At 39.4% G+C, this 26,281-nt stretch overlaps 1 protein-coding gene across 2 annotated transcripts; it reads left to right on the top strand.

Annotated features, from left to right (window-relative positions):
* Window positions 1-4,153: 4,153 nt before the first annotated feature.
* Window positions 4,154-25,976, top strand: LOC113519414 (potassium channel subfamily K member 9-like). 2 transcript variants are annotated; one of them, XM_026904514.3, is made up of 9 exons: window positions 4,154-4,674; window positions 4,806-5,453; window positions 6,454-6,609; window positions 7,849-7,975; window positions 15,917-16,107; window positions 16,553-16,740; window positions 17,411-17,537; window positions 17,633-17,720; window positions 18,367-25,976. In XM_026904514.3, exons 2-9 carry the CDS (start codon window positions 5,327-5,329, stop codon window positions 19,127-19,129), a joined length of 1,767 nt encoding a protein of 588 aa, XP_026760315.1. In that variant the 5' UTR covers window positions 4,154-4,674; window positions 4,806-5,326; the 3' UTR covers window positions 19,130-25,976. The 2 variants fall into 2 exon arrangements, with proteins under 2 accessions (XP_026760315.1, XP_031765464.1); XM_031909604.2 differs by lacking the exon at window positions 17,633-17,720 and having other exon boundaries at window positions 17,411-17,607.
* The last annotated feature ends 305 nt before the right edge of the window (window positions 25,977-26,281 follow it).

Here is a 26,281-nt window from a genome sequence, read left to right as displayed (position 1 = left end):
GTTGCATAAAAAAATCTCAATCCCGCGTGTTCTATTACGCTTACGGGATATCAGTGAGAAATGGTAAGTGAGAATGTATGACGTAAATTAGGTCAGTCGGTCCACAGTGACAAATTTACCAGATATTAACCACGATGGTTTATAGAGATTTGTGGAAGACAAGCTGTCAGGGTATACTGCTGGTAATAATTTCCTCAGGCATAGATAAGTATTGCTTTATCTACACTGCTATAGAAAAAAAAAACTATTTTTTTTCTTTCGGCAATTTAAGGAATTCATAATGAATTTCTCAAATTGAAATTCTAATCGTTTTTATTTTTCTTTTTACGTCAGATATTAAAAGGTTATAAATACCACAGAGTACTATGTAACATCTAATTCCCAGTAGCAACAATCCAAACATCCTCCAGATACGAAAATATTTCATAACCTCATAAACGAACACCTTTCCCTGCTAAGTTTTAAATTCACTTATATTATTATTCTACTGTGTGAATAGTAAAATAATACTACTGCTTCCATCTCATTCGGCCCTTTCACTGGGAGAAAACCTTGAAATGTAGGTCTAGTCGTGCTATCCCTTTGTACAGTAAGATTCATAGTAACTAGAAACTTCTTTTAAATGATGTTCAGTACTGCATAATTCTTTTTCTACTAATTACCATTTTATATTAGAGCGCTCATAATGTTCATACCGTTACAATTCTTAATTTAAAAGTTAATTTTTTTTTTAAGTTAATGTAAACGTTGCCAACATTTGCATATTAAACTGTTAAATTTCGAAAACAATTCAACGAATTTAATTTATTTATAAAAATTAACAATTCAACTATTCTAAATTACCTAGGTGTTTCTGAAACTGCAGTCGCAACCATAGTTTGATACACGAAATTGGCTTCTTATAAATAAAATTTGACTTACGTATAATAAATAAACACTAAATATTTCTTTTGAGGTTTCAAAACAATTTGACATTATCTTTATTAACAAATACAACAATACACTGTTATGTATTTCGCCCTAGCTTTCACATTCTTATTATATTATACCTTTATATTACAACTTTCTATACTCATTGTATTACAGTAAAAATATTATATACCTATTAAATAATTTTAAAACGACCACGAAATGTGCAATTAGCACCAATCCATAAATACCGCACCCGCACCGGTACGGTATATTATATTATACGGACAAAAACGTAAACAAAACTTACATAAACCAGCGTGACCCAGAACTTGAGAGAAAGGTCTAGTACAACTCCCCCCCCCCCCCCCACTTCTTCCCACGACATCACCAGTCGCTGCAGCCGACAGACCTACAGCCATTTTGCATCTCAATTTTATGACACTGCGCAAGCTCTAATATATATTAGGAGATGTTATTACCCCCCAATTATTGTTATTTATTTTACCTATCTTTCATGCTAGACTACAGGTAAGTTTTTTAAAAGATGATAATGGAATGGTAATTGCATCTACGCTATTGCTATAATACGCTGGCCCAATATCAGTGATGGATGGGAGCATGAAGTCGGATCAATTGCCTTTTTCTAGACCAGAGGGAGACTTTGTACAAAAGTCGATTGCTTGGGTACCTCTGTCCCATTCGTGTTTTAACTGTGAAGCAGCTGTGTTTGCATGGCTGTGTTTCGGTTTGAAAGGTGGGATATGGCGTGAATTTACAGAGGAATAATATCTGAGTCCTCAGGAATGACAAAGCATGGGGGGTATCATGGGCGAAACAGTATACTCTGTTATGTCCATGGTACTGCTCATGCCTATAGGCGACGGTTACCACTTTCCATCAGGTGGGCCGTCAGCTTGTTTGCCATTCTAAGTTGTATAAAAAAAAACATAACCGTCTTAGTAATAAACGAAAATAACGTCAAACATCACACTAGGCTGTAAAGACTTAGTTCTTTTTGCCTTTCCTTATTATAAAAGACAAAAAAAAAATAAGAACAAAAATAACAATGTCTAGGCATACTTTATTGATTTTATGTCACAGTAAATTCAACTCTATGTTCCCGTGAAAGCGGGCCCTAATGCAGCTTTCGCGTCACGGCCTGATTGCCCCACGAGCCGTTCGCGTGCACTAACTACCTACCTACTGGCGGCACAAAGGCCCTTGTCTAATTATTATTAATAATTGTACACAATTAAACTAAAGATGTCACAATTTAACTCACAAACTCAACAAGTGAAAAAGTTGATAACAATAATACATTTTTTTTTTCTGAATTACTCTACAATGCAAATTAATGGCCAATTGATAGAAAATGTTATTGCCTATAAACAAGTACGACTCACTGGACATTAAAGAACCTACAGTGATGTATGCATGTTGACATTTCTAAGGATTATTGTATCGTATTGTAAAAACCTTTATAGTACATAATTGATATTGGACACATTAAAAATTTAATATACAGTGGCAGACTTATCCCATAAAGGAATCTCTTACAGTCAACATTTGAGAAATTGAAAGGAAACTATAGAATGTTCAAGGGTAAAAACCATACAGCTAAAGATAAATTTAATAATATCTAGTTAAAATTGAACATACGAGTATAATACAATAAAAAATAACTGTAGACACCTACACGTGTAAATAATAATAATACATAAATCGATAATAATAAACATACACACATAAATACATATATATTTACAATTGGCTTAATAAAAAAGGAGTTTAAGAATAAAATTTTATGCCTATGATTTTATGCCTTTGTAGGTACACTGTAATATTACTATTGTACCCCACTCTTGGAACTGAAACAGCCAGGTAAGTTTCATTGTAGAAATATGAGTTAAACAAAGGTACATATACTGATTACTTCTGTACAAAGTCTCCCTTTGGTTATTTATTTCAAGTTAAGTATTTATCGTAAATATAGGACGATCTGGAATCAAGTCATGAGTGAATTAATTGTTTCACATTCTGTAACTAGAATACTTGCATTATTTTCCAAAATATAATTTGCTGTTACGAAATTAAATTTACTAAACATTTACAATACCGGATTGGGTATCGAATCTAGGTATTATCTGATAGAAAGAATGCAATTTATCCGAAGTATCATTCAGTAATGACGTTCGTAAACGACAGAATGTAGTATTCGAGCTTCTCACTCATCCTCTGACCGCCATAAATTTAACATTAGTCCCTTACGACGAGAATCGTGGCACGAGAGTTAGGATGCTATGCGATGTTAAGATGAATTATCATTCCATTCATAATTAAAAAAATTAGAGCAATTTCCCTTAAGAAATAAAATTAAAGCTTGTTTCAAAAATTTTTCCCCGAGTCAGTAGTACTTATTTATTGGTTAAGACGAGTGCACCTTCATTCACAAGAACTCCTGCGCTGCTCCGTAGCTGTCTTCGAATTACAAATGTCAATTAAAATTACAAGTTCTAATGCACATGGAAGTTTGAGTTTATTTTTTATCTTTTCGCATTATGCGAAGTAACCAACTAACATAAATAAAAATTACACATATCCTAAATAAAAGATATTATAGAAAAACTTACATGAAGGACTTAATAAGAATACACACTAATTTATAGAAATTTTGTGCATGTTGGTATATTTGTTCCGGCACCTCGTAGAAAGTACTTCACCAAATTGAATAATTGGATGCAGGTTTTACAGTTGTGTATCTGAAGATCTAATTTAAAATATGGGTCTGTTTATCTTGATACGCAGTCTAGAAATGGTCTATTTCCTTGATTTTCTTCTTCTGAAATGGCCGCCTATTAAGAAGCATTACACGCTAATTAGTATATAAAATACTTGTTAATGAGACAAAGACAGATTTATAATATTTATTTATGTAGTTATTCGCGAAAAAGCTATGTGTTTTCACTTTTCAGACACATTGTCATGCACGACAACGCCATCTGAACAATCAATCGTGAACCTTAATCCATTACTGCTAAATTCAAACATTGTCAAGCATATGAATCATGTATTACGGTAAATAACTTTTGTAATATTAATCCATTTTTTATAAACTATTAAATTTATTTTATTTTATGCTCAAAGTATATTAATGTATATTCAGTTAGACAATTTTTGATCCCTGTTTTATTAAATATTATAGCAACACTGAAATCATTATTTTTAGTTCTCACCACACAAACCAGGTCAAGGAAGTGCAGGAAAACTGCTCGCTAAAAATATTTTTTTGTTATTTTTAACAAATGCAATTATGTGAAATAGTCCTTTGTTTTTCTTCCAAAATGGTAGTGAGGTAAAAGAACGAGTTGTTCGTTATGAACGAAGAAAGTGCATGCGTAATTGAGAGGACAGAAGAAAACTAGGTGGTGTGACAGAAAAGGAAATACCGCATAGGGTTTTCCATTCAGAAATTATCAAAATTTTCCTTTAAACAATTTTTTTGCTCGTCATTATGAGATTATATGATTTATTAACGGTACAGGACAGCTTAGTTTTTGCATTTCATAATATAAATAATTGTCATAACATTTGACCCAGTTACGGTGCCGTGTGCGTTGACCTATGGATGTGAATGCGGACTAAGCACGATGTTATTTTTAGGATACAGCTTTGCAGATAATTAAATATTTATAGATGCTATTCGTGCAAAAAAAATTACGAAATAAATTACAAAAGCTCCTGTAAATGTTTTACTTCATAAGGGTAAGTTCTTTGTTCTAAATTCAAACAATTTTTTTTTTAAGTCTGAGAAACGTAAAGAAGTTTTTGGTGATTTCTTTAATCAACGCTGAATTATTTATTTAGATAGGTGCAATAAAAGTAATAATTTTCAGGTGGAACAACATGGTTGATTATTCCAAACAAGGCAAAGGAAACTATAGAACAAATAAAAGAAAACCTAGCAAAACATTAACTAAACATGATTCCATTTAGAAGAATATTTCCTTTGAAGGGATCAATTTATTCATAGTATTTAATTTATAACAGTATTTCAAATATTTATCCCCCATAGTGAGACAGAGAACACTGAGTAACAGCCCACACTGCCATTTGTGATTCCAAACCCAATCTGACAACTTAAAAATTGTAAAAAAAAATATTGAAAAAGCATATCATCTTTTGTAGCAGCACAATTAAAAAAAATTGTGTTACTCTATGCAAAAAAGGTTATTGCTCCTTAAATCAAAAATGGATTTATGTTGATTTAACAACTGAATTACATACAATGGTTACTTAACAAAAGAAAATCAGAAAACAAAGACAATATGATATTTACTGACTGAATCACACAGTAGTAAGGGTATAATTTGTACCTGGGCCTTATGCCCTAAGGCCGGGGTAACACTCGGCAGTGATGAAGAAGCAAAATGTTCGCACTCTATCGTTAATTGTGTGCACATTTACATATTTATTAGTTGGAGCAGCTGTGTTTGATGCATTAGAGTCTACTACAGAGAGACACAGATTTGAAGTATTGCAAGGTGAGTAATTATTACAAATATAAATAAATAATACTTATTTTCTTTTTAGAAAAAAGGTTATAACTTTTCTTTTTTCTTATTGGCCAGTTTCAAATAAATGATTATTGTATATTATTTATAGCTTTTTATTTATTATTTTGTACTTATGTTGAAATAGACAACTAGGTGACATATAAAAATAAAACATAAACCAAATTAGACCTTCATAAACAAAACTGCAAAATATATATAAATGCAATTTGGTGCTGTAGTTTTTACATGATGCTGGAAGAAATATACAGACAGATAGATATACAAAGTTTCTAATAATTATTATTATGGTTTCATTGAGGAGAAGGAGGATACTTAATAACTCCTATAATTTTTTCTTAAATATCTCTTATGCATAGTGTATAGCTACAATTTTATTATGTTAGTAAATTTACTTTTTATATGCCATTATGTATACTAATACCTTAAAAAAAACAATACTGCAAATATGTATGAATGTAGAGAAAGCAAAGAATATCACAGAATTTAAACAGAAAATGCATTCTATAATTATTGTCCAAAGTATGTCCAGTGACTCATATAAAAAAGTAACAAACATTTAAACAAATGTTTTCTCTTCTATTCTAATTTGACTTGAAACCATATTTGTCAAATGTGAAAAAATTTAACATATTTTACAAAATATTATAAAAAAAATTAAGACAACATCTATTTTCAGAAATAGCAATTAATGAATTATAGTAGTCACAGTATATTCTGTGATCTGTATCTATAAACATCAATGATCACTTTACATCAGGTGGGATCTCAGTTTGTTTGCTATACTAAGTTGTAAAAAAAATACCTTAACTGTTACTGAATAAGGTGTTTTATGTATTCCATATCACTGGCTATTTGATTAGGACTATTTTGTTTAATAGTTTTGGCAGTCTCACACATACTAGTGGTAGTGGAATTAAAGAAAATAATTCTAATTAAATATCCTTAACAATCTTCTGACTGTCCACAGCTATAGAAGGTATAATAATAAGGAAATACAACATCACGGAGGAGGACTTCCGTGTGATGGAGACAGTGGTGCTCAAGTCGGAGCCTCACAAGGCTGGCCAGCAATGGAAGTTCACTGGAGCCTTCTACTATGCCACCACAGTACTCACCACCATTGGTGAGGCATTTTAAATTAGCAGTTCGGATTTCAAAAGAACTTTATTTAGACATTTGTGTGTTACTGTTTCACACATACAAACAGTCTTACTTTTTTGTGTACCTAGTTTCCTCTTCTGTATATATTTTTTGTCTCTCTTTTTCTGTGTGTCCATTTATATTTGTTGTTATTTATGTGTTATCATTTCTCTCGTTTCCTTATCACTGAGGGTTAAGATCACATGAAGATGTCACTCTCATCATGATTGCCCTTCAAGTTGTGCAGTTTTCAGCCATATATACTTATGTGTAAATATGAATTCTTTTACTGCATTGGTCCATCATGTTAGTGCTCTTCTTTGACCCTTTTTCCTTCCATATAACTGACAACAATTAACTTCTTTAAATTAATCAGCTCACATCTGATCATATGTCCGAAATACTGAAGAAGTCTTTGCATGCAGATTTGTGTGCTATAAGTTATTTATATCTACAATTTAAATAGATATTTAAATTGAAGTATTTTTTATGTTTTTATGTTACTTTGTGTGTAAACATATATTTTTAATAACTATTCAGTTCTGTGCATGTCATAAGAGGTGACTAAAAGAACTTTATTATGGAGACCCTCTTAAAACATCACTAAAGCCTAGCTATGGTTACCAATCCACTTGCCAAACGTGGCAACTATTGGCAAAATTCCCTTTATGAGGGAGGTCTATCACTGGTCAGAAGTGACCAGTTAATGGCTACTATGAAGAACTATTCAAAAACACTGGTGTTGCCTAGTTTTTAACTCACAGTTAACCCTTGTAGTTTATAAGCCATATTAGTACACCTTTGAACTACAATGATCTCTAGTTCTATACAACTTGTGTGATAGTTTTAATTAGAAGGGAGACTTTGTACAAAAGTCGTTTGCTTGGGCACCTCTGTGCCATTCGTATTTCTACCGTGCTTTTACCACTTGTGTTTGCATGTCTGTGTTTCGGTTTAAAGGGTGAAATATTGCAGTGAATTTACAGGCTATAAAAGAATAACACCTGTGTCCTTAGGAATGGCAACGCGGTGGGGGAGGGGTATTATGGGCGAAACAGTATACTCTGTTATGCCCATGGTACTGCTCATAACTATAGGCGACAGTTACCACTTTCCATCAGGTGGGCCATCAGCTTGTTTGCCATTCTATGTTGTTATGCAACATAATTTTTTTTTTAATTAATTATATTCACATGTTATGAATATAAACCATAACCAACAGGTTATGGGCACTCGACACCGGCTACGATCGGCGGCAAGCTATTTACAATGTTCTATGCCATCGTGGGGATACCACTGGGCCTCATCATGTTCCAGAGTATTGGTGAACGTGTCAATAGGCTTAGCAGGTACGTTTAATAAATTTGTAATATCCATTTACCAAGCAATGGACTTGGCTTATCAATTATAATTATCTATTTTATTATTGTATGTATTATATATATATATTACTTGCCACTATGGCTACAGTAATTTTTTTTTTATAATATGTTTTGTCAGAGTTGGATCGTATATTTTTTCTTTGAATAATTTAAATAATAATGAAAACAATTTTTTTTATGTCATTGCTACATCCCTAGTTTAAATTGTAGTTGTGATTGATAGTGATAGAGTAGTTATTTACGCTACTGATAAAAAAAAATACACTTAAACTTGCCCATTAGTCGTTATAGTACTTAAATAATGTTTAGTCTAGTGTCTGATTTTTCACAGTTTTCAGTAAAATACTTGTATCTGAGAAATCTAAAAATTTACTTGGATTTTAAAAATTTTTTTTTTCATATTGCCCTATATCACTCACTTTCTATTGGACGCTGAATTTAAGGACATTCTGTATTTACATAAATACAACCGAATTTGAACGGTGTGGACTGCCGTTCGGTGAGCGTGGACTGTAGGGGCGTTGGTTCAGGCTGGAGTGAAACACAGGGATTACTATTCTGAAGCCTCCGGTACCGTCTGAAGAGAGTATTTTTTCTTCTTGTCCTATTTCTTCTCGAGTGTAGTGCGTCGCTGCCCGGAAGCGAATGCCGCTCGACGAGAGGCGGCCTATCTTTATACCCGCCCGCTCGCATGATAACGTTTCCAACTCGCGTTAGCGAATCTGCGCGAGCGGGACGGGGCGAGAAAGAACGAGACGCGTGTCTCTTCAGATCGGTACTCTATAGCGTCTATTTATTGCAATTTACAATTTCTTAATTCTATTTATTGTTACAATTTCTATTTCTATTCGTAGGTAATAATGACAACACGCAAAGGAATACTTTATTTAACTTACACTATCTTAAATCTATGTAAATCTATATAAAATAACAGAATACAAAACGATTAACTAGGACTTAACAACTATAAATTACGATTACATATATACAAATAATGTCGCGAACATAATCTCCCGCCGCAGCTCTCGTAGCTGGAGTTAACTCGTGTTCGCGTCGCTCGATGTCGATGTGGGCAGTATGATCAGCTTCTTAGTGGGTCGCCGTAGGATGCCCTTGTTCGTCCGCACGTCGACTGCTCGGATCTCGCCGTCTGGTCCAGGGTAGGTCGCCACCACCACGCCTCGCGGCCACGTGTTGCGAGGCAAGGTCCCATCAGCTATCAGGACCAGGTCGTCCATTTTGATGGCTCCGTGTGTAGCTCGGGGCTCCCGCCGGTGTTGCAACTCGGGTAGGTACTCCTTCACCCACCGGTTCCAGAAGCAGTCAGCTAGCCTCTGGCTGGCACGCCACTCCTTGTGTCCCGCCGCGTCGCTCTCTGTGAAGCTGCCTGGCAGTGGGACGCGCGATGGACCGCCCAATATGAAGTGATTGGGGGTTAGGGCGCTGTCGTCGTCTGCCGATGTTGACACGTGGGTTAGCGGTCGACTATTGAGGGTGTGCTCGACCTCGACCAGCAGAGTGTGGAGGACCTCTTCCTTGGGGGCCCGCTCGTTCAACGTAGCGGCTAGTGCGGTCTTCACACTACGCACCAGCCGTTCCCACGCACCTCCCATGAAGGGTGCGCTCGGGGGAATGCAGCGCCACCGGATGAAATGGACTGATGACTCTTCTTGGATGGCTTCCTCGGCTGCTTTCTTCAGTTCGACGTCAGCACCTTTGAGGTTGGTGCCTTGGTCGGACCATAGCTCAGTGGGACACCCTCTGCGGCTTATGAAGCGCCGCAGGGCCATTATGGCGGAGTCCGTGCTGAGGCTGCCGGCGATTTCTAGGTGGACTGCGCGCGTCGTTAGGCAGGTGAAGAGCACTCCGTATCGTTTCTGGTGAGTGCGGCCCACTGTCACGGTCATAGGCCCGAAGTAGTCTAGGCCGGTGAACGTGAACGGTCGTTGATGATGCGCCAGCCTGCTCTGTGGATGGTTGCCCGTTGACGGCTGCGCCGGTCTTGCTCTTCGTAGGTGGCACAGCTGACACCTCTTCAGTTCACTGCGGACGGCGTGTCGTAGGCGCAACACCCACAAGTGTTGTCGCACCTCGTTCGTGGTGATCTCGAAGCCGCCGTGGTGAAGTTTCCGATGCACCCATGCGATGTATAGGCGCACCCAGGTGTGGTTTCCGTCGACGATGGGGGCTCTCGTTGCTCGGCTGACAAATCGGCGGCGGCTGCTATTCTCGATCGAAGTCGCAGAATGTCGTCGTTGTCTATGACGACTGACAGCTGTATGAGTCGACTGGATGACGGCAGCTGTTTCCCATGTTTCAATGCTGCGATTTCGTCGCCGAACGCCTCTTGTTGTATCGCGCGAATCCATAGCCGTCGCGCGCGATCTAGGTAGTGTGTGTCTATGGGGATGAAACACACAGATGGACTATTGCTGTTCTTGATTTTCATCTTCGTCTTCTCTCTATCGACTTTCTTCGTGCGGGTCCAAGTGGGGTCGGCGCTCTCTTTCTTCTTGTTTCTCTTTCGGATAGCGGTACAGCGTTGACTGGTCGGTCGCAGGAGGTCGATGAACTGCAATACCCGTGCTGAACTGCGAACAAGTTTTAACCAATTAGAAAAACGTGACGGATCGGGTAATGCTATAGACAACTGCGTCGCGTTCTGTAGCTTGTGTACGCGTTCTTCTCCCGTTTCCGCTTGACTATCGTCGCTCGTACTATCTTCACGCGGCCACTGCTCTTCGGGGAGGTACAGGAAGTCCGGCCCACGGAACCATCTATGCTGCGAGCCGAAGTCCGTCGGTGGGTCGCGTGTGGCGTCGTCTGCTACGTTGTGCCGCGTCGGTATCCATCTCCACTCGTTCGTCTTCGTTTCTTCGACGATCTCGGCGACTCTATGCGCGACGAACGGCTTGTATGCGCGAGGACCGGTGCGTAGCCATGCGAGCACGGTGCGTGAGTCCGACCAGTATACTCGGCGAGCGGGCTTCAGGTCGTGTTCTTCGACTGCCGTGCGCGATAGGCGACACCCGAGGACGGCCGCTTGCAGCTCCAGTCGCGGTATCGTGGTCACCTTGCTGAGTGGGGCCACTCGTCCCTTTGCCGCGATCAGCGACACGTGGACCTCGCCGGTCGCGCTTACGGCCCGCCAGTACACGGCACAGGCGTACGCGTCCGAGCTGGCGTCGACGAATGTATGCAGCTCCGCTGTATCGGCCGTGGCTACCTCCGGGTAGCACCGCGGCACCTCCAGCGCGGACAGCCGTCGCACGTGGTCCATCCAGCTCCGCCAGGCGTCCGCTTCCCGTGGTTGCAGCTCGGTGTCCCAGTCGATACCGGTACGCTACGTCTCCTGCAATATCTTCTTCGCCTGTATGGTGATGGGAGTGGCGAGGCCCAATGGATCGAACAGTGACATGATCGCTCGTAGCGCTTCCCTCTTCGTCGGCGTCTGTTCCCCGCTGGCTATCTGTGGCGGAAGCTTGTGTCCGTTGAAGTTGAAGCCTAAGGTGTCTTCAGAAGGTCGCCATACCATCCCCAGTATCTTCTCCGCGTCGAGTTGTACCACGCTGTCCCCGCCGGTGTCGGAGAACGCGGCGCGCACTTGATGCGAGTTCGACGCCCACCGTTGGAGACAGTAGTTGGCTCGACCGTGGATCTGTGCGACCTGTCTTGAGACGCGTACGGCTTGCTCTTCCGTGTCGAAGCTGGCGAGGTAGTCGTCGACGTAGTGGTTCATGACCACCGCCGTTGCTGCCTCCGGGAACTCTTCCTTGTACTGTTCTGCGTTCTTGTTCTTGACGTAGATCGCTGTACACGGTGACGATGTTGCGCCGAATATGACACTCTTCATCCTATATTCCACAGGTGGACCCTCTCGTCGATCTCCTCGCCACAGGAACCGTTGCATGTCCCTATCTTCTTCCCGTATGGTGACCCGCATGAACATGTCCTTTATGTCCGCCGTGACTGCCACCCGTCGTTGCCGGAACCGCATGAGGACCCCCGGTAGCGATTGAAGTAAGTCGGGGCCCGGCAGCAGCATGTCGTTCAAACTGATGCCCTTCGTCTTGGCTGCTGCGTCGTGCACGATCCGCAGTTTCCCCGGTTTCTGCGGGTTGATGACGGCGAAGTGTGGCAGGTACCACACCCGTTGGGAACTCCGTGGCGGGGCGACTTCGGCATACCCGTTCTTGAGTAGCGTGTCCATTTGTTGTTCATACCTCTTCTTAATTTCTTCATTCTTGTCGAGTTTCCTTTCGACCAGTTGGAGACGTCGCATTGCCGATTCGTAGTTGTCCGGCGGCACAGGGTCGTCCTTCTTCCATAGTAACCCCGTCTCGTATCCTCCCGCCGGTAACGGACGAGTTTTCTCCTCTAAAATGCGTAGGGCGCGACGTTCCTCTTCATTGTAAGACCTCTTCGGTGCGATTCCCAGCGATTCGAGCGCGAAATGTTGCTTCATCATTTCTTCCATCGATTGTTCCTCTTCATGTGTCGTCACTATGTGGCTGATTCTGAGCACCTGCTGTCTTGTCCTGCCGCGACTCGTACCGTGCAGTACCCATCCCAGGTCGGTGAGTGATGCGACCGGCTGCGTGTCGGATCCTCTTCTAACTTCGTGGGCCAGCAGTAGGTGCCAGTTGTCTTGCCCCAGCAGTACCGTCGGTTTGCCCTCTTCATAGACCAACTCCTCTCTATGTCCCGCAGATGTGGACAGCCCTTGATGACGCTGCGTGGTACCGACTGCGGTGATAACTGCAGTCTGTCCATCGTCCGTGCCCCCACTGTGTATTCTTGTGAATTCCGCCCGCGGATCTTGAAGTGAACACGCGTCGATTGAGCTGCGTTGATCCGCGCCCCGGCCACACCTTCCATGTAGAATGGTGCGGGGGGACCCGTAGCACCGATTCGCTCCGCCACCGTCGTCTCGATGATGGTGCAAGTCGACCCGTCGTCCAGTAGCGCGTAGGTGTCGCACGTTCCCGTGGGACCGGTGACTCGTATCGGCAGGATCTTCAGGAACGCGATCTTGTCGTTTTCCCTTGCCGATGTGGTGACTGCGGCGGACTTGTCCTCGACGACGTGTGTTGTTACTTCATTCTCCGGCTGTTGTCGCGTGGTGTGCAGCAGAGGGTGATGAGTCTGCGTGCACTCATCTACTCCACATCTCTTGCTCTTGCAGGCGTGGCGAAATCTTCTCACTTTGAGGCAACGGAAACACAGTCTATGAGTCTTCGCTAGCTCCCATCTCGCCGATGTGTCCGCTTCCTTCATCGTCTTGCAGTCCGATGGAGCGTGTCCCTCTCGTCGACACATCGGGCACGGTGGTGTAGCGGGTTTCTCCTGCGTCGTGTATGTCTTCGCCGTCTTCCTAGGAGCGGACTCCCGCCGGTCTTCGGACGGTATCTCCTCGGCGGGGGCGAAGTTTCCACATCGTGCGGCGGTCCTTTGCAGGAACTGAGAGAGTGTTATGAGGTCCGGTTGTCCCTCCGGTTGGTCGTTGGCGAAATCGTAGTACTTGAAGCGTAGTACCGACGGCATCTTCTCTGTGACGTTTCTCACTATTTCTTCATTGTAGAGGTAGTGACTCTTGTTCAGCGCTCGTATCGTGGCGACGACGTTCTGCACCTTGCTTGCGAAGAGGCAGACGTCTCTTGCGTTGTCCGAGAGTCGTGGTAGCGCGCGGAGTTTGTTCAGTTCGGCTGTGACGAGTGCTCCAGGGCGGCCGAACCTCGCGGCTAACATCTTCATTACTTCTTCTGCGGTCGTAGACCCGACGAATAGGGAGCGTGCCGCGTCCTTTGCGGCCCCCTTCAAGCTTCTGCGCAGTCTTGCTAGGTTCTCTTGTTCTGTGAGTTGACTTGCGCTCTCTTCATAGGCCATCTTCCATGGTAACCACTCGCTCGACGATCCATTGAAGACTGGCAACTCGGTGACTCTTGACGCTGTGGAGGGCAGTATGTTGCGAGCGGCCATCTGCATGGCGATCGCAAACTCATTACAATCGATGCCCACTTTCAGCACCGGTTCTTCCTTCTTCATCGACTGCATCGCTGCTGCTATCGTAGGCATGGCGGCATGTGGGTCAACGTGGCGTGCGTGGTCCCGGTGAAGTGCGTCGCTGCTCGGCTGTGGCGGCGGCGCTCTCGAATCCTCTTCAACGGGTCTCGATGGGACGAACCCCTGACGCTTGCCGGTGACTTCTTCTATCTCTGGTACATGCGGCTCCATCGTGAGTGCCAGCGTGCTTCGATGAACCCAATCCGACGTTCGTTCTCTTCTGACGGTAGCGTCGTCGTCTTCTACTTCCTCGTCGTCCTCTGATTCGGCTTCCAGGGCGGCGACACGTGCGGCGGCCAATTCCACCTCCTTTCGAAGTAGCTCCTCCCGTGCCTTGGCCAGAGCCTTCTTCTTCTGCGAGGCCGTGGTGCGAACCGTGCGTGCCGTGCCGTGCTTCGGTTCCTTCTTCCTTGCTGTCTCCTCTGTCGTTCCTGTGGCTTCGGTAGTCTCCGTGGCTCCTGTGGTCGTCGTATCGCCGGACGTGTTCGTAGTCGATGTGGTGGCGGCGGTAGACGACGTGGCAGCGACAGATGACGTTCTGACAGCCGCAGACGACGTGGTGGCAGCAACGGACGGCGTGGCAGCGACGGACAGCGTTCCGGCGGCCGTAGTCGACGTGGTGGCGGCGGACGTTGTGGCTTCGGTGACGGCGATTTTTTGTTGCGACGACTTCATGTTTCTCGTAGTCGGCATTTCAGCGATCCGGCTTCAGAATGGTCTTCCTCCAGCGATCCGGCTTCTCGATGTACCAACGGTGTTCCTCCAGCAATCCGGCTTCTCGAAGGACCACGGTGTTCCTCCAGCAATCCGGCTTCTCGAAGGACCACGATGAACGGTGTGGACTGCCGTTCGGTGAGCGTGGACTGTAGGGGCGTTGGTTCAGGCTGGAGTGAAACACAGGGATTACTATTCTGAAGCCTCCGGTACCGTCTGAAGAGAGTATTTTTCTTCTTGTCCTATTTCTTCTCGAGTGTAGTGCGTCGCTGCCCGGAAGCGAATGCCGCTCGACGAGAGGCGGCCTATCTTTATACCCGCCCGCTCGCATGATAACGTTTCCAACTCGCGTTAGCGAATCTGCGCGAGCGGGACGGGGCGAGAAAGAACGAGACGCGTGTCTCTTCAGATCGGTACTCTATAGCGTCTATTTATTGCAATTTACAATTTCTTAATTCTATTTATTGTTACAATTTCTATTTCTATTCGTAGGTAATAATGACAACACGCAAAGGAATACTTTATTTAACTTACACTATCTTAAATCTATGTAAATCTATATAAAATAACAGAATACAAAACGATTAACTAGGACTTAACAACTATAAATTACGATTACATATATACAAATAATGTCGCGAACAGAATTGAAAATCACCTACCTAGAAAGTCGGTTAATTGACTTTAAACAGAAGGAGTTTCTTAATTTGATTTTTTTTGTGAGACACGAATCTTTTATATCGTCATTCTATATATTAGTTGGACACCAGTGAGAGATGATATATTATGAAGCAGGTCAGTTAGCCCATCGTGACGAATTCCACAAGAAATGTTTACAATGGTTTCCAGGGGGAACCATGTTTAAGTCGATCTGAGATCTGATGGCATATTGCTAGCAATGGGGCTGTTAAACTCCATTGCTAACAATCCCTTTCCCCTCGTGTCAATCTTATTAATATTACAAATACGAAAGTTTGTAATAATGGATTGATATATGAATGTTTGTTACACTTCAACGCAAAAACTACTAAACAGTTTAAATTGAAATTTGGTACACAGATAGGTTATATCCTAGCTTAGCACACAGGTGACTCCGCGGAATACAGCTTCATATTTGTTTTTTTATTACAGCGTCATAATAAAATCAATAAAGCGAGCAATGAACTGCAAACAAACGAACGCGACCGAAGTGGACCTGATATGCGTAGTGACTACTCTCTCGTCACTGACTATCGCCGGGGGCGCGGCCGCCTTCTCCACCTGCGAGGGATGGAGCTACTTCGATAGTGTTTACTACTGCTTCATCACGTTGACTACTATTGGTAAGTTTGTCAGAAATAATAAAGCAGTGATAATTCAGTCAGATAATGCTTGATCTATGGAGATGGAGATCATCATAGTAAATTCATAGCGAATTTCCCACGATAGAATAACAGCTCTAACTACATGTTATATCAGCCGTTAACTGTCCACTGCTGGACATAGTCTCTCCTATAAGAAGGAGTTTGCCAGTAGTTGCCACGCTTGGCAGGCGGCTTGGCAATTGAAATTTGGCTTTTGGTGATGTTTTAAAAGGGATGTTACCCATCTTAATCATAAGCTCCCTTAGTCGCCTCCTACGATACCCACGGGAAAGGAAGGGGTGGCCTATTCTATGCCAGAACTTACAATGCTCTGACTACATACTCATCCTAACTGATGCACCGTCATACTACACTATTACCAAAGATGGGTGTAACATTCCATCTTTATCAATAAAACTTGCAGGTTTTGGCGACATGGTGGCACTGCAAAAAGACAACGCGCTAAATAGGAAGCCTTCATACGTTATGTTCGCCCTTATCTTCATACTGTTCGGACTGGCGATAGTCGCCGCCTGTCTCAACTTGCTGGTGCTGAGGTTCGTTACCATGAACACGGAGGACGAGAAGAGAGATCAACAGCAAGCAGAACAGGTATGACTCTTTAAGTACAAATAAATGAAAACTGCCATTTACCAGGTCCATTTGTGATTAAAACTATCCCATCTCACACTCTTAAGCTGGAGTAAATAATACATCATCATCTTAGCCATTATCTGTACACCGCTGGACATAGACCTTCCCTACAGACTACCATAAAGAACAGTCCTAAGCCAGCAGCATCCACTGACTCCCTGCAGTTTTATTCAGCTTGCTTATTCTTCGGGCTATGTCGGTCACTTTGGTTCTTTGACACTGGCTGGGCACCAGTGACGGATGATTAATAAGGACAAAAGGACAAGTCAGTTTGCCCATCGTGATGAATACACCTGGAATTCAGCACCATGGTTTCCAAGGGGAACCACGACTGGACAGGGTATATTGTTAGCAATAGGGCTGTTAAAACCCAAAAGAATGGTGAAAAAAATCAAGGTGATATAATTCATGTTCAAAATTAAAAGAAAAATCGTTACAAAAAGAAATTAGACAGCTATGTTTTTTTTTCTGCGATGGATATTAAAAAGGTATCCAGACACGATCAAATTAAAGTGAAATTGTTCTTTTATATAATTTTTGGGCATTCAATGTTATGATGGAAATTTCCACCATTATGCAAAGAAGGGTTAACAGGTTAAGATAAACATTCGCATGGTGGTATTCTCAGGCGCAGCAAGTGGCAGTGCGTCTGGAAGGCGACGTGATCACGGCGGACGGCGCTGTTCTGCGGGGAGTGTCGCGAGGCACTCGCTTGCCGGCGGACCCCAGACATATGCACATCGCCACCGCCACTGGTACCTACACTTGGAATAAAGATATTTCCTACATTTATAATGTAAAAGAGAGAAAAAAAAGCAATAACATGTAAGTACTTTTGCCCGTATTTTAGGAGATACATCACTAGTTCCACTGTACGTCGATGAAGAGTATGCGCCGAGTGTATGTAGCTGCTCTTGCAACTGCTTCGGACCTAATAAGTAAGTTGATTTATTTATAGTCGCCCTCCAAGGCAAATAGTGAACCAATTTATCGGTAGATATGTTTTCGCTACTGTATTAGTGAAACAGTAGAAGAAATGACGTTTAGCATCTTTTTTTTATACGTTCGGGAACAAAACACATTTTCCAATAAAAGATTAGTTTGTTTCTTATTTAGAAGGTTTAAACTGTATATCTATTAATTGTTCTTTTAAATCCGAAGCGAAGGATCAATAATAATAAGAAATCTTGAGGTTATTGATGGAAACCAATCTCTTTAACATTAATTATTTATTAATTTAATACACGGTCACAATAATCAAAACAATAAAGCGGAAGACCACAATGTATTATTATTATTATTGTTCCCATTTTTAAAATAGTCACCATTTAATTTTTCAAAATACTTCAAAATTTTTTTAATAAGCTTGGATTTTAGTTGTATGCAGTTCTTAAATACAATATTCCTAGATTCGCAATGTAGCAGTAGTTTTATTTATATTCACAAGAACAAATGCATACCTCCTTTCCCTCCTATTAATGTTTACAGTATATTTACTTCATGTACCATATTATCATCTAATCTTAGACTACATTTGGATTTTGCTGTAAACATTATGTTTAATATAATATTTATGAATTACAGATCAATACATTACCGCGATCCACTCTCGCCTGTTCCGCCTACAAACATCAAACATATAAAGTCTAAAAACTACAGCGAATTAGGTAGCATACCACGGTTTATAGAGAAGTCATCGTCGAAGAACCGCTCCCAGTCTCTGAGACTCAATTCAGCCTCCGGGTATTTATATATGAACGCGAAAACTAATGAGTTCCAACTAGACCCTGAAGACTTCCGAGAAATGGTGTCCAAAAGACGGGAGCAGCTCCGCAGGGGTATGATGATGTACGAGATGGGGTGCAACAACAACGAGCAGTACCTCAACCCGTACCGGCACAGCATCAGCACCAAGATGGAGACCAGCCCGCATAGTTCCTCTCTGTACTCAATGAACTTCAGATCGGAGAACCGAAGCAACGACCCCCTAGTCGACGATTACGACTCTGAGAAATCCAGTTATGCTAAGAAGAAGCTCATGAAGAACATAGCTAGGAACACGAGCAACAAACGCAAAGAGAACTATTTCTACGACGATGCCGTGCTACATTTCGACGACGAGTACGCGTTCGATGGATCCATCTTGTTTGCTAAAAGAAGAAAATCCATAGACAGAAACTGGGATGAGTACGCCTGTGAGATGCCAAAGAACCCTCACTACGGAGCGGACCAGGTGTCCAACGATGGCAGCTACGGATACTACCTGCCCGATGACGAAGAACAGGAGCAGTATTTTGTGAATGACACCCTAACGTTTAATCTTCCACCACACCGAGCGAGTATATAGTGAAAGTGCCAAGTGCAACTTGTGCCAAATTGACAACTTAGTGCCAAACTATACATTAGTGTTAGTTTCGAAACTCAAAATAAATGGGCCAATTAATTAAAAAAATATGGTTAAAATAATAGACTTTTACAATTTTGCGGTAGTTTCGAAGTTTGAAGTTATAGCTTTTACACATAGGGGTGATAGTGGTCGCATTTTTTTATTAATGTTCTACGAATACTGAGCTTGGCTTCCTTGTAGATATTGTAATATAGTGGTTTTAATGGTTGCTTGTTGCGCGGGAGTACGGGTGTCGTCATGTTGTCATATACTGAAATTTCTGTATGAGGTTTTACTCTCTGCAATTCGCCATAACACAAGAATGGCTGATTTAGTTCGAACTTTAGTTCATATCCCTTTATACTTCGATGGCTATATAAAAGAAATATATCTAAATATTAGTGCTTCATAGAACACAACTGTTGAACAACTGAGATTATCAAAATAAAGTCCATACATGCAAATAAATAATTTGAATATCCCACGACTGGGCACAGTTCTCTATCTGGAAGTCTACGTCATATCAGCCGTTAAGTTTGGCAACAGCAGTTAGGCTTTTGATGATACTTTAACAGAGACTCTGCTGCCTTTAAATTCTTTTAGTCGCCTCTTACGACACGGAAAGAAAAGAGTGGCCTTCTATCACACGGCGAAAATCACTAGTTATTTGAATAGAATTATTTTGTTTAATTTCGCTACCATTAATATGTATGTAAATGCCAACACTCGAACATTGACCACTACTGGTACTACCAAAAATTCTACAGTCTTCCTTATTAGCCATCAATCTCCGACTGCTATTTTGTTCACGCACGTATTGCGACACGTCTTACTTTTAAATAAGGCATCTTCAGGCAAATGATTAGATGCTGCTCGTATTCCAGTATTAACCATTAGCATCCAAACTGCGATTAAAAAAAACTTCAATAAATCGCAGTTTGGGTGGCGAATGTTCACCTTTTACGAGAACCTGCACTCCAATTATACCCTGGAAATTATTTTTTTTTTTTAATATACATTTTTTAATCATCCGCCTCGTTACCTCGCAGGAAAGTTAGTATACGACAATAATCAACTAAATTTATTTGCATTTTAACTACTGCGAATACAGAGATTATATTAATATTAGGTGGGATGACGCGTTATGGAGGCCCGAACACGTTATATTAAAATTATTTAGCAATATAGCTGTTTATTATCGCTTCGAATCGCGAAATGGCAAGTTGATAAACACTTGTTTATAAATACGCTTTGAAAATGCATTTGAGATGTAATTTAATGCCCAATATTGATAGTTGGTTGTTTTATTACTACATTCATTTGTGTATTTACAATTATATTCCAGGAAGTGGGGTCTTAAAAAAGACGCATATGTACTGTGCAGTAGGCATTCTAAGTTCTGGGCTGGACAAGGCTCATACGAGGGCCGTACTTAGACAAGCCTGTGATTATGTTAGAAAATATTGCGTTGTAGAAGCGTAGTCGTATTGAATGCAGCATTTTGCGTATTACGAAATTCGCGTAATAATCTCGTACTACTCGTGGAATACTGCGTTCTATACAAATAAAACTAAATGTTCTGTAATAATTTATAGGCACACGACATGTGTTAACACACTGCAATCCTTCACACTACGTTCTCCTATCGAAGTAAATCTGTTTGTAAACTCAGACTTGCGGAAGACTTTGGTGTCCCAAAAACAGAGCTTAAAACAATTTTTTTATGGTTGTTTAAAAAAATAAGAAACGGGAGACCGCGCAGCCCGATGCCCCATAGATTGCCAGGCTATGGGCGATTGCCCACGTCGCCCACGCCTTACACCACCTCTGTTTCTTCGTTTCTTATTTATATACCTATGCTTTTTGTCTATGTATATATTTATATGTCTATTATATACGTATGTGTGCATTTCAAAAGTAGAATAACCAACGACTTTGACTACTTCTCAATGAGATATCAAGATAAAACATATACCAGATTTTAAGTTAGACCTTCAGGAATACAAGTGCAAAAACTGGTTGTCGTTTTACATGTACATATGGTACAGTAATTATTGCATGATGCCGGAACAAACACTTTTAAAATTATTACTTTGGTACCTATTTGTCTTATTAAGACCCCCTTTTACTGATATTTCTTAAATATCTTCCATGTATAGATATCGTCTGATAACAATTTTATTATATTATATATATAATAAGATAATTGATAATTTAGCAATGCCCTTAAAACAAAGCATATTGACGGTTCCGGACATTTTTATACAACATATCGTCAGTGAAATTCTAACAATGCGTAATTCAAAACACATCTTACAGGAGAGCAAAAAACCTGAATAATATATCTATTTCTTTTGTATTAATATTATTTTTAACAATAAGTTCCAATCTAGAATTATCAATTAATTAAAATTCAAATTTGGAATTAAGAAGATCCGCTATAGTTTTAACAATCGAATCAAATCAGAACACGAAAATTAAAAAAAATATATACTTGCATATTTTTGGAGCTTCACTAACGGTATATTAAAACTTTTATGGGTGTACCTATTGCTTACACAACCAACTATCATGTAAGGGTCATATAATTATAGTTTGCTCTCAGACACTAAGAAACATTGTGTACGATAAGAAATAGATAAGATCCAAGTATACTGTATGCAGCTGTCCAAAATTATTTCTATCTAATTAGACTATTCTAAAACAATTTAAACTATCATATAAATATGTATGTACAGATTTTAAGGGAAGTCTCTAAATTTGAAGTGACCATTCTATATATGATATGTGTATAATAACTCGAATTTAATTACTTTTTTATCATCCACCTTCTAACATAGGTCTGCCTCTATTCTCGTCACAAAGTATGGTTCTGTCTTCCATTATATTTATTAACTCATTGCCACATTGTTGATGTTGTCACCCCAATTTATAAGGGGTCGTTCTATACTGCATTTGTTTGTTTTCATTAATCAGTCGTAAACCTATCTTCGACACCGGGTATCAATCTTTTAAGCAATACGTTCACTGTCTGAATCGCTTGCCGATCCTACAGATCATAAAAATATATTTTCAGAATAAGTTACCTTATTTCTGAAAACACTTTTTTTAAATATAAAAAATCAAGCCACTATTTATGTATATATTTAAAAAAATGTATATCAGTTATCTACGATGACGACTACAGGTCTCTTTAACTCTCCTAGGAGGGTTTAGGTGGGGCCCTCAGGAAGGACCCATTTGCCCCAGCTTCAAATCTGGTGACGATTATCCCGGATCGCTGACTCGAAGCCCTATCCTTATTAGGGTGAGGCGTGAACTCTCTCTTCTTCACTTTTGTTGCGGTGGTGGGTATGTGGGACCACTTCTTGTCCCCTAATTATATGTAATATATATATATATATACTTTCTTCAATATATAAATATGTCGTTTATCTAACACCTATAATACAAGCTCTTTTTAACTTGAGACTAGATGGCGCTATTGTGTGTCCAGTGGTACTCGTATTTATCAACCAAGTTTAAAAAGAAGGAAATTCTCGATTCGGTTGTATTTTTTTTTTATGTTTACCTCTTAACTATCAGTTCTAAACCGATTGGGATTTTTTTATCTATAAGGATATACTTGCAGAAGTCTCTCATTAGAAATTTATTTAAAATCGATTCAGTAGTTTCGTTTCTAAATCAGTATAACTGGTTTTATCACAAGTTTTGTTTATTTTTTAATCTTTAACTATTTATATTATATGCACTTATCTTTTGCCTACTTCAGAGGCCTGTGGAGATTTCCCTTAAACTTTGTATACACAAATTATTTAGTATTAAAAAAATATATTGTTCTAAGATCTTTTGTTATTGGTGCAACCATTCAAAATTTATGTCCGACCGTATATGAGCTTTCAGTTAAACTGGCGATTGAAAATATAAAAAGTCTATTTAAGTCATTATTATAGAAATGGGCTCGATTCTTAGGTGCTATTTCTCTAAATCTATCTCTTAATCTAATAATTTGGTAGTTTCGCAAAATTACTATTTTATGGACCATCTCAAACTAAATTTATAATAATTGTGACTCAAATCTATTAGAAAATTAGTTCATATTGGTCTTTAAAGATTTCGCGGTGATATCAAATTGAAATTTTAATTTTAAAGATAAATAGAGATGTGGTACTTCAGAATCGATTCCAATATTGAAATTGTTTAAAAAATATACAAAAGTATATTGGCCATTTTGTTTATTTTTTTTTTTTTGTTTTGACAATGCAATGGTGTAGTGTTGTGTAAATGGACCTAATTGTAAGAAATTATGAACAAATTTAATAAAATACGAGACTGCCGGTCGTCTATGAATTCTTCCGTTTCCTTCTTTGTAAGGAACAAGAGTTTTTGGGTAAGATTTAATGATCTCAAATATTACACTGAGTTGTAATTATTAAATTATTTTAAACAGTATTATTTTCAAGGCTTGTGAACGTTAAGAAATTTTACTTTAATAATTTTATAAGTAAAATTTAATATGTTCAATTTAATATCATGTATTTTTGTTTATAATATCAGTATTAGATACTGTTTGATATTGTTAGTTTACTAAATATAATTATAGAAGAATGTACCATCAGGGTTCCGTTGGTCTACAAGCCGATCCCCTGCAGGGTAGGCAGAGTGAGCTAACTGATTTTGACTAGTCTAACTCCAGTATTATTTTGCTCTGTGATATTTCATTGTTTTATATTTATTTCTATTGTGTAATTGTAGTGTAACTATAATGTTGTTAATGTGGTATCGCAATGAGAGAATTTAAATTTAAATTGTTACATGCAGTGATATTAATGTATAATTACAATTGGCATTAACAGGCCCAGCTGTCTAAGATTTTAACTTCATAATCCGATTGCCGAAGAAAGAAGTGTAAATCTACTTTAATATATATGTATGAGAAGATATATGTATGCATTGTTTTTAACTTAACTTTCGTTTGCTAGATATTAGTAAATGCACTAAATTTACATTAATTTTGGGAGTGCCATACGATAATATGACAAGCTCGTTTTGTCTAATGTATGATTTTAATTTTTTTTTTTTTTTTTTGTTGTTCATAATATTTTATACAAGAAAATATTTGGTTTCTTAGTCAGGTGGGCCTCTTAAATATGTATGTTTAATTTGCAGTACCCATGAGAATTATAATACGCAAAAGCGTTTTAAAAAACAATAAAATGTTTGCTGTACAATACATAAATGGTAAATGGTAATATAAATCTGTTGATAAAGTATGATTATTTGAAATGAAAAAGGTCAATAAATAGTATACTGTTTCACTGTGACAAGGTTCTATAAGTTGTATTATATACCACTGTGTATAATTTTTATTCGACTAAGTATAAATCTTTATAGGGTAGAAGTGACACTCCCACCAATTCAATAATAATACCACTATTGTATTACTAGCTATACTATAATTTGTTTTACAAAGTGTGAACAATATTTAAATATTATGTACCATCCTTTTTCCACTTTTCAAACAAAATAAAGTTATAAAGTATTTGTAACTGGGCTTAATATCCCTAATCAGTCGGGGAGAGCACCATTCGAAAAAAGCATGTGTTGACGAATAATGCAGACTTCATTAAATTAAGGTATTTAAAAATAAAAAAAGGCTTCCAAATTTTATTTTATATTTTCAATTAAAGTATATAGATATTTATTATGTTACATGAGTATATATATTTTACCTTGATCAGGTAATGATGGAAAACGTCGGATTTAAGAGGAAGGGTGTATTACGGTGGCATCAAAGGCCTTACAGAGGAAAATAGTGTCACTTCTACCTAGATATTTATTCTTATTATGATATTTACAGTACATATTCATATTTGTCTGTTTATTTAATAATGAGCGCGCCGTTATAATTTATATATTTATTAATATTTATACATATATATATATATACCTATGTATAATTAATTAACTGCGTATTTATCATGAGTTCTCAAAGATTCTTTTGCATATCAAAAAACTAGACACATTTTATGACGGATTATAATTAACAACTTTATTCTGAGATTCTTTCAAATCTTAGTTTGGAATCAAATCCGTAAACTCACGGTAGACTCATTGGTTATAAATGCCATAAAATACGCTCTCAGGCTGTATTTACTTGATACCGCTTACTTGGTGACATGCCGCTAATATAATGCAATGTTAATGAATGTGTCTTACCGCTCGGTTGCGATGTTTGATTTGGCAAAATAAGCTCAATGTATATGAATAAAGGTATGTAGATGACGAGGCATTCCGCCTGATACTTATTTAGTCCCCGGAATTGGTATCAAGCACCCTAGACTGAACGTTTACGCTATCTTACGCATGAGAAAGAACGAACATTGCTATTTCGTTCTATATTCTGCATGCGACAAGGTATACGTTTTCAAACGAAATGTAAACGAATCTATTTGTAATAGATTAGTTTGCTGCACGTCTATAAGATTATTAATGTCTCGCATACCGCTAAGATCAATCTCAAAATCGTAACCGAACGGGTACTGGTTGTACTACATACATAGACAAGATATTCTTGTCTATGACTGTGAAACAGTGTCTTCTATAATAAGGTACGAGGGTCAAGTAATTATAGAATTATCGAATTATTTCCATTGCGTTCGAATATAAAACTCCTATTATAATGTATAATAAGCTCGTATTGTCGAGACGCGGAATACTAGGTGATCGCGATCTGAGCTAATATTAATTATAAAATGAAATTATAACATATAAATCGGATTTCATTAAAAAATACATACCACCGAAATTTGTTATTTTAATTGCCTACTCCTATGCCCATTGACGCAATAGTACGAAGAGCTACGTCCTCTTTGTCTAAAACGGTTTTGCATACATATTATGAAACAGACAATTTCTCAAGAATACTAGAGGGGAGGACAACAGATTAAATAAATAGATAAAAGGCATTGGTACTTATGGGGCCCTTCCTTTTTGGTCGACCTCTACGCGGTTCCTCCTTGAAACTGTCATTAATTCTTACATTTTTACGAGGGACTAACTGACCTGCTTTCAACCTCTCCTATCACCTCTCTTTCTCTCTTTCTCTGCTGT

The sequence above is a fragment of the Galleria mellonella genome, unplaced genomic scaffold (assembly GCF_026898425.1).
Source record: "Galleria mellonella isolate WM207_F2 unplaced genomic scaffold, CSIRO_AGI_GalMel_v1 utg352, whole genome shotgun sequence".
NCBI lineage: Eukaryota > Metazoa > Arthropoda > Insecta > Lepidoptera > Pyralidae > Galleria > Galleria mellonella.
The sequence above is the reverse complement of the archived record's forward strand: the minus strand, read 5'-3'. Positions and strand labels throughout refer to the sequence as shown.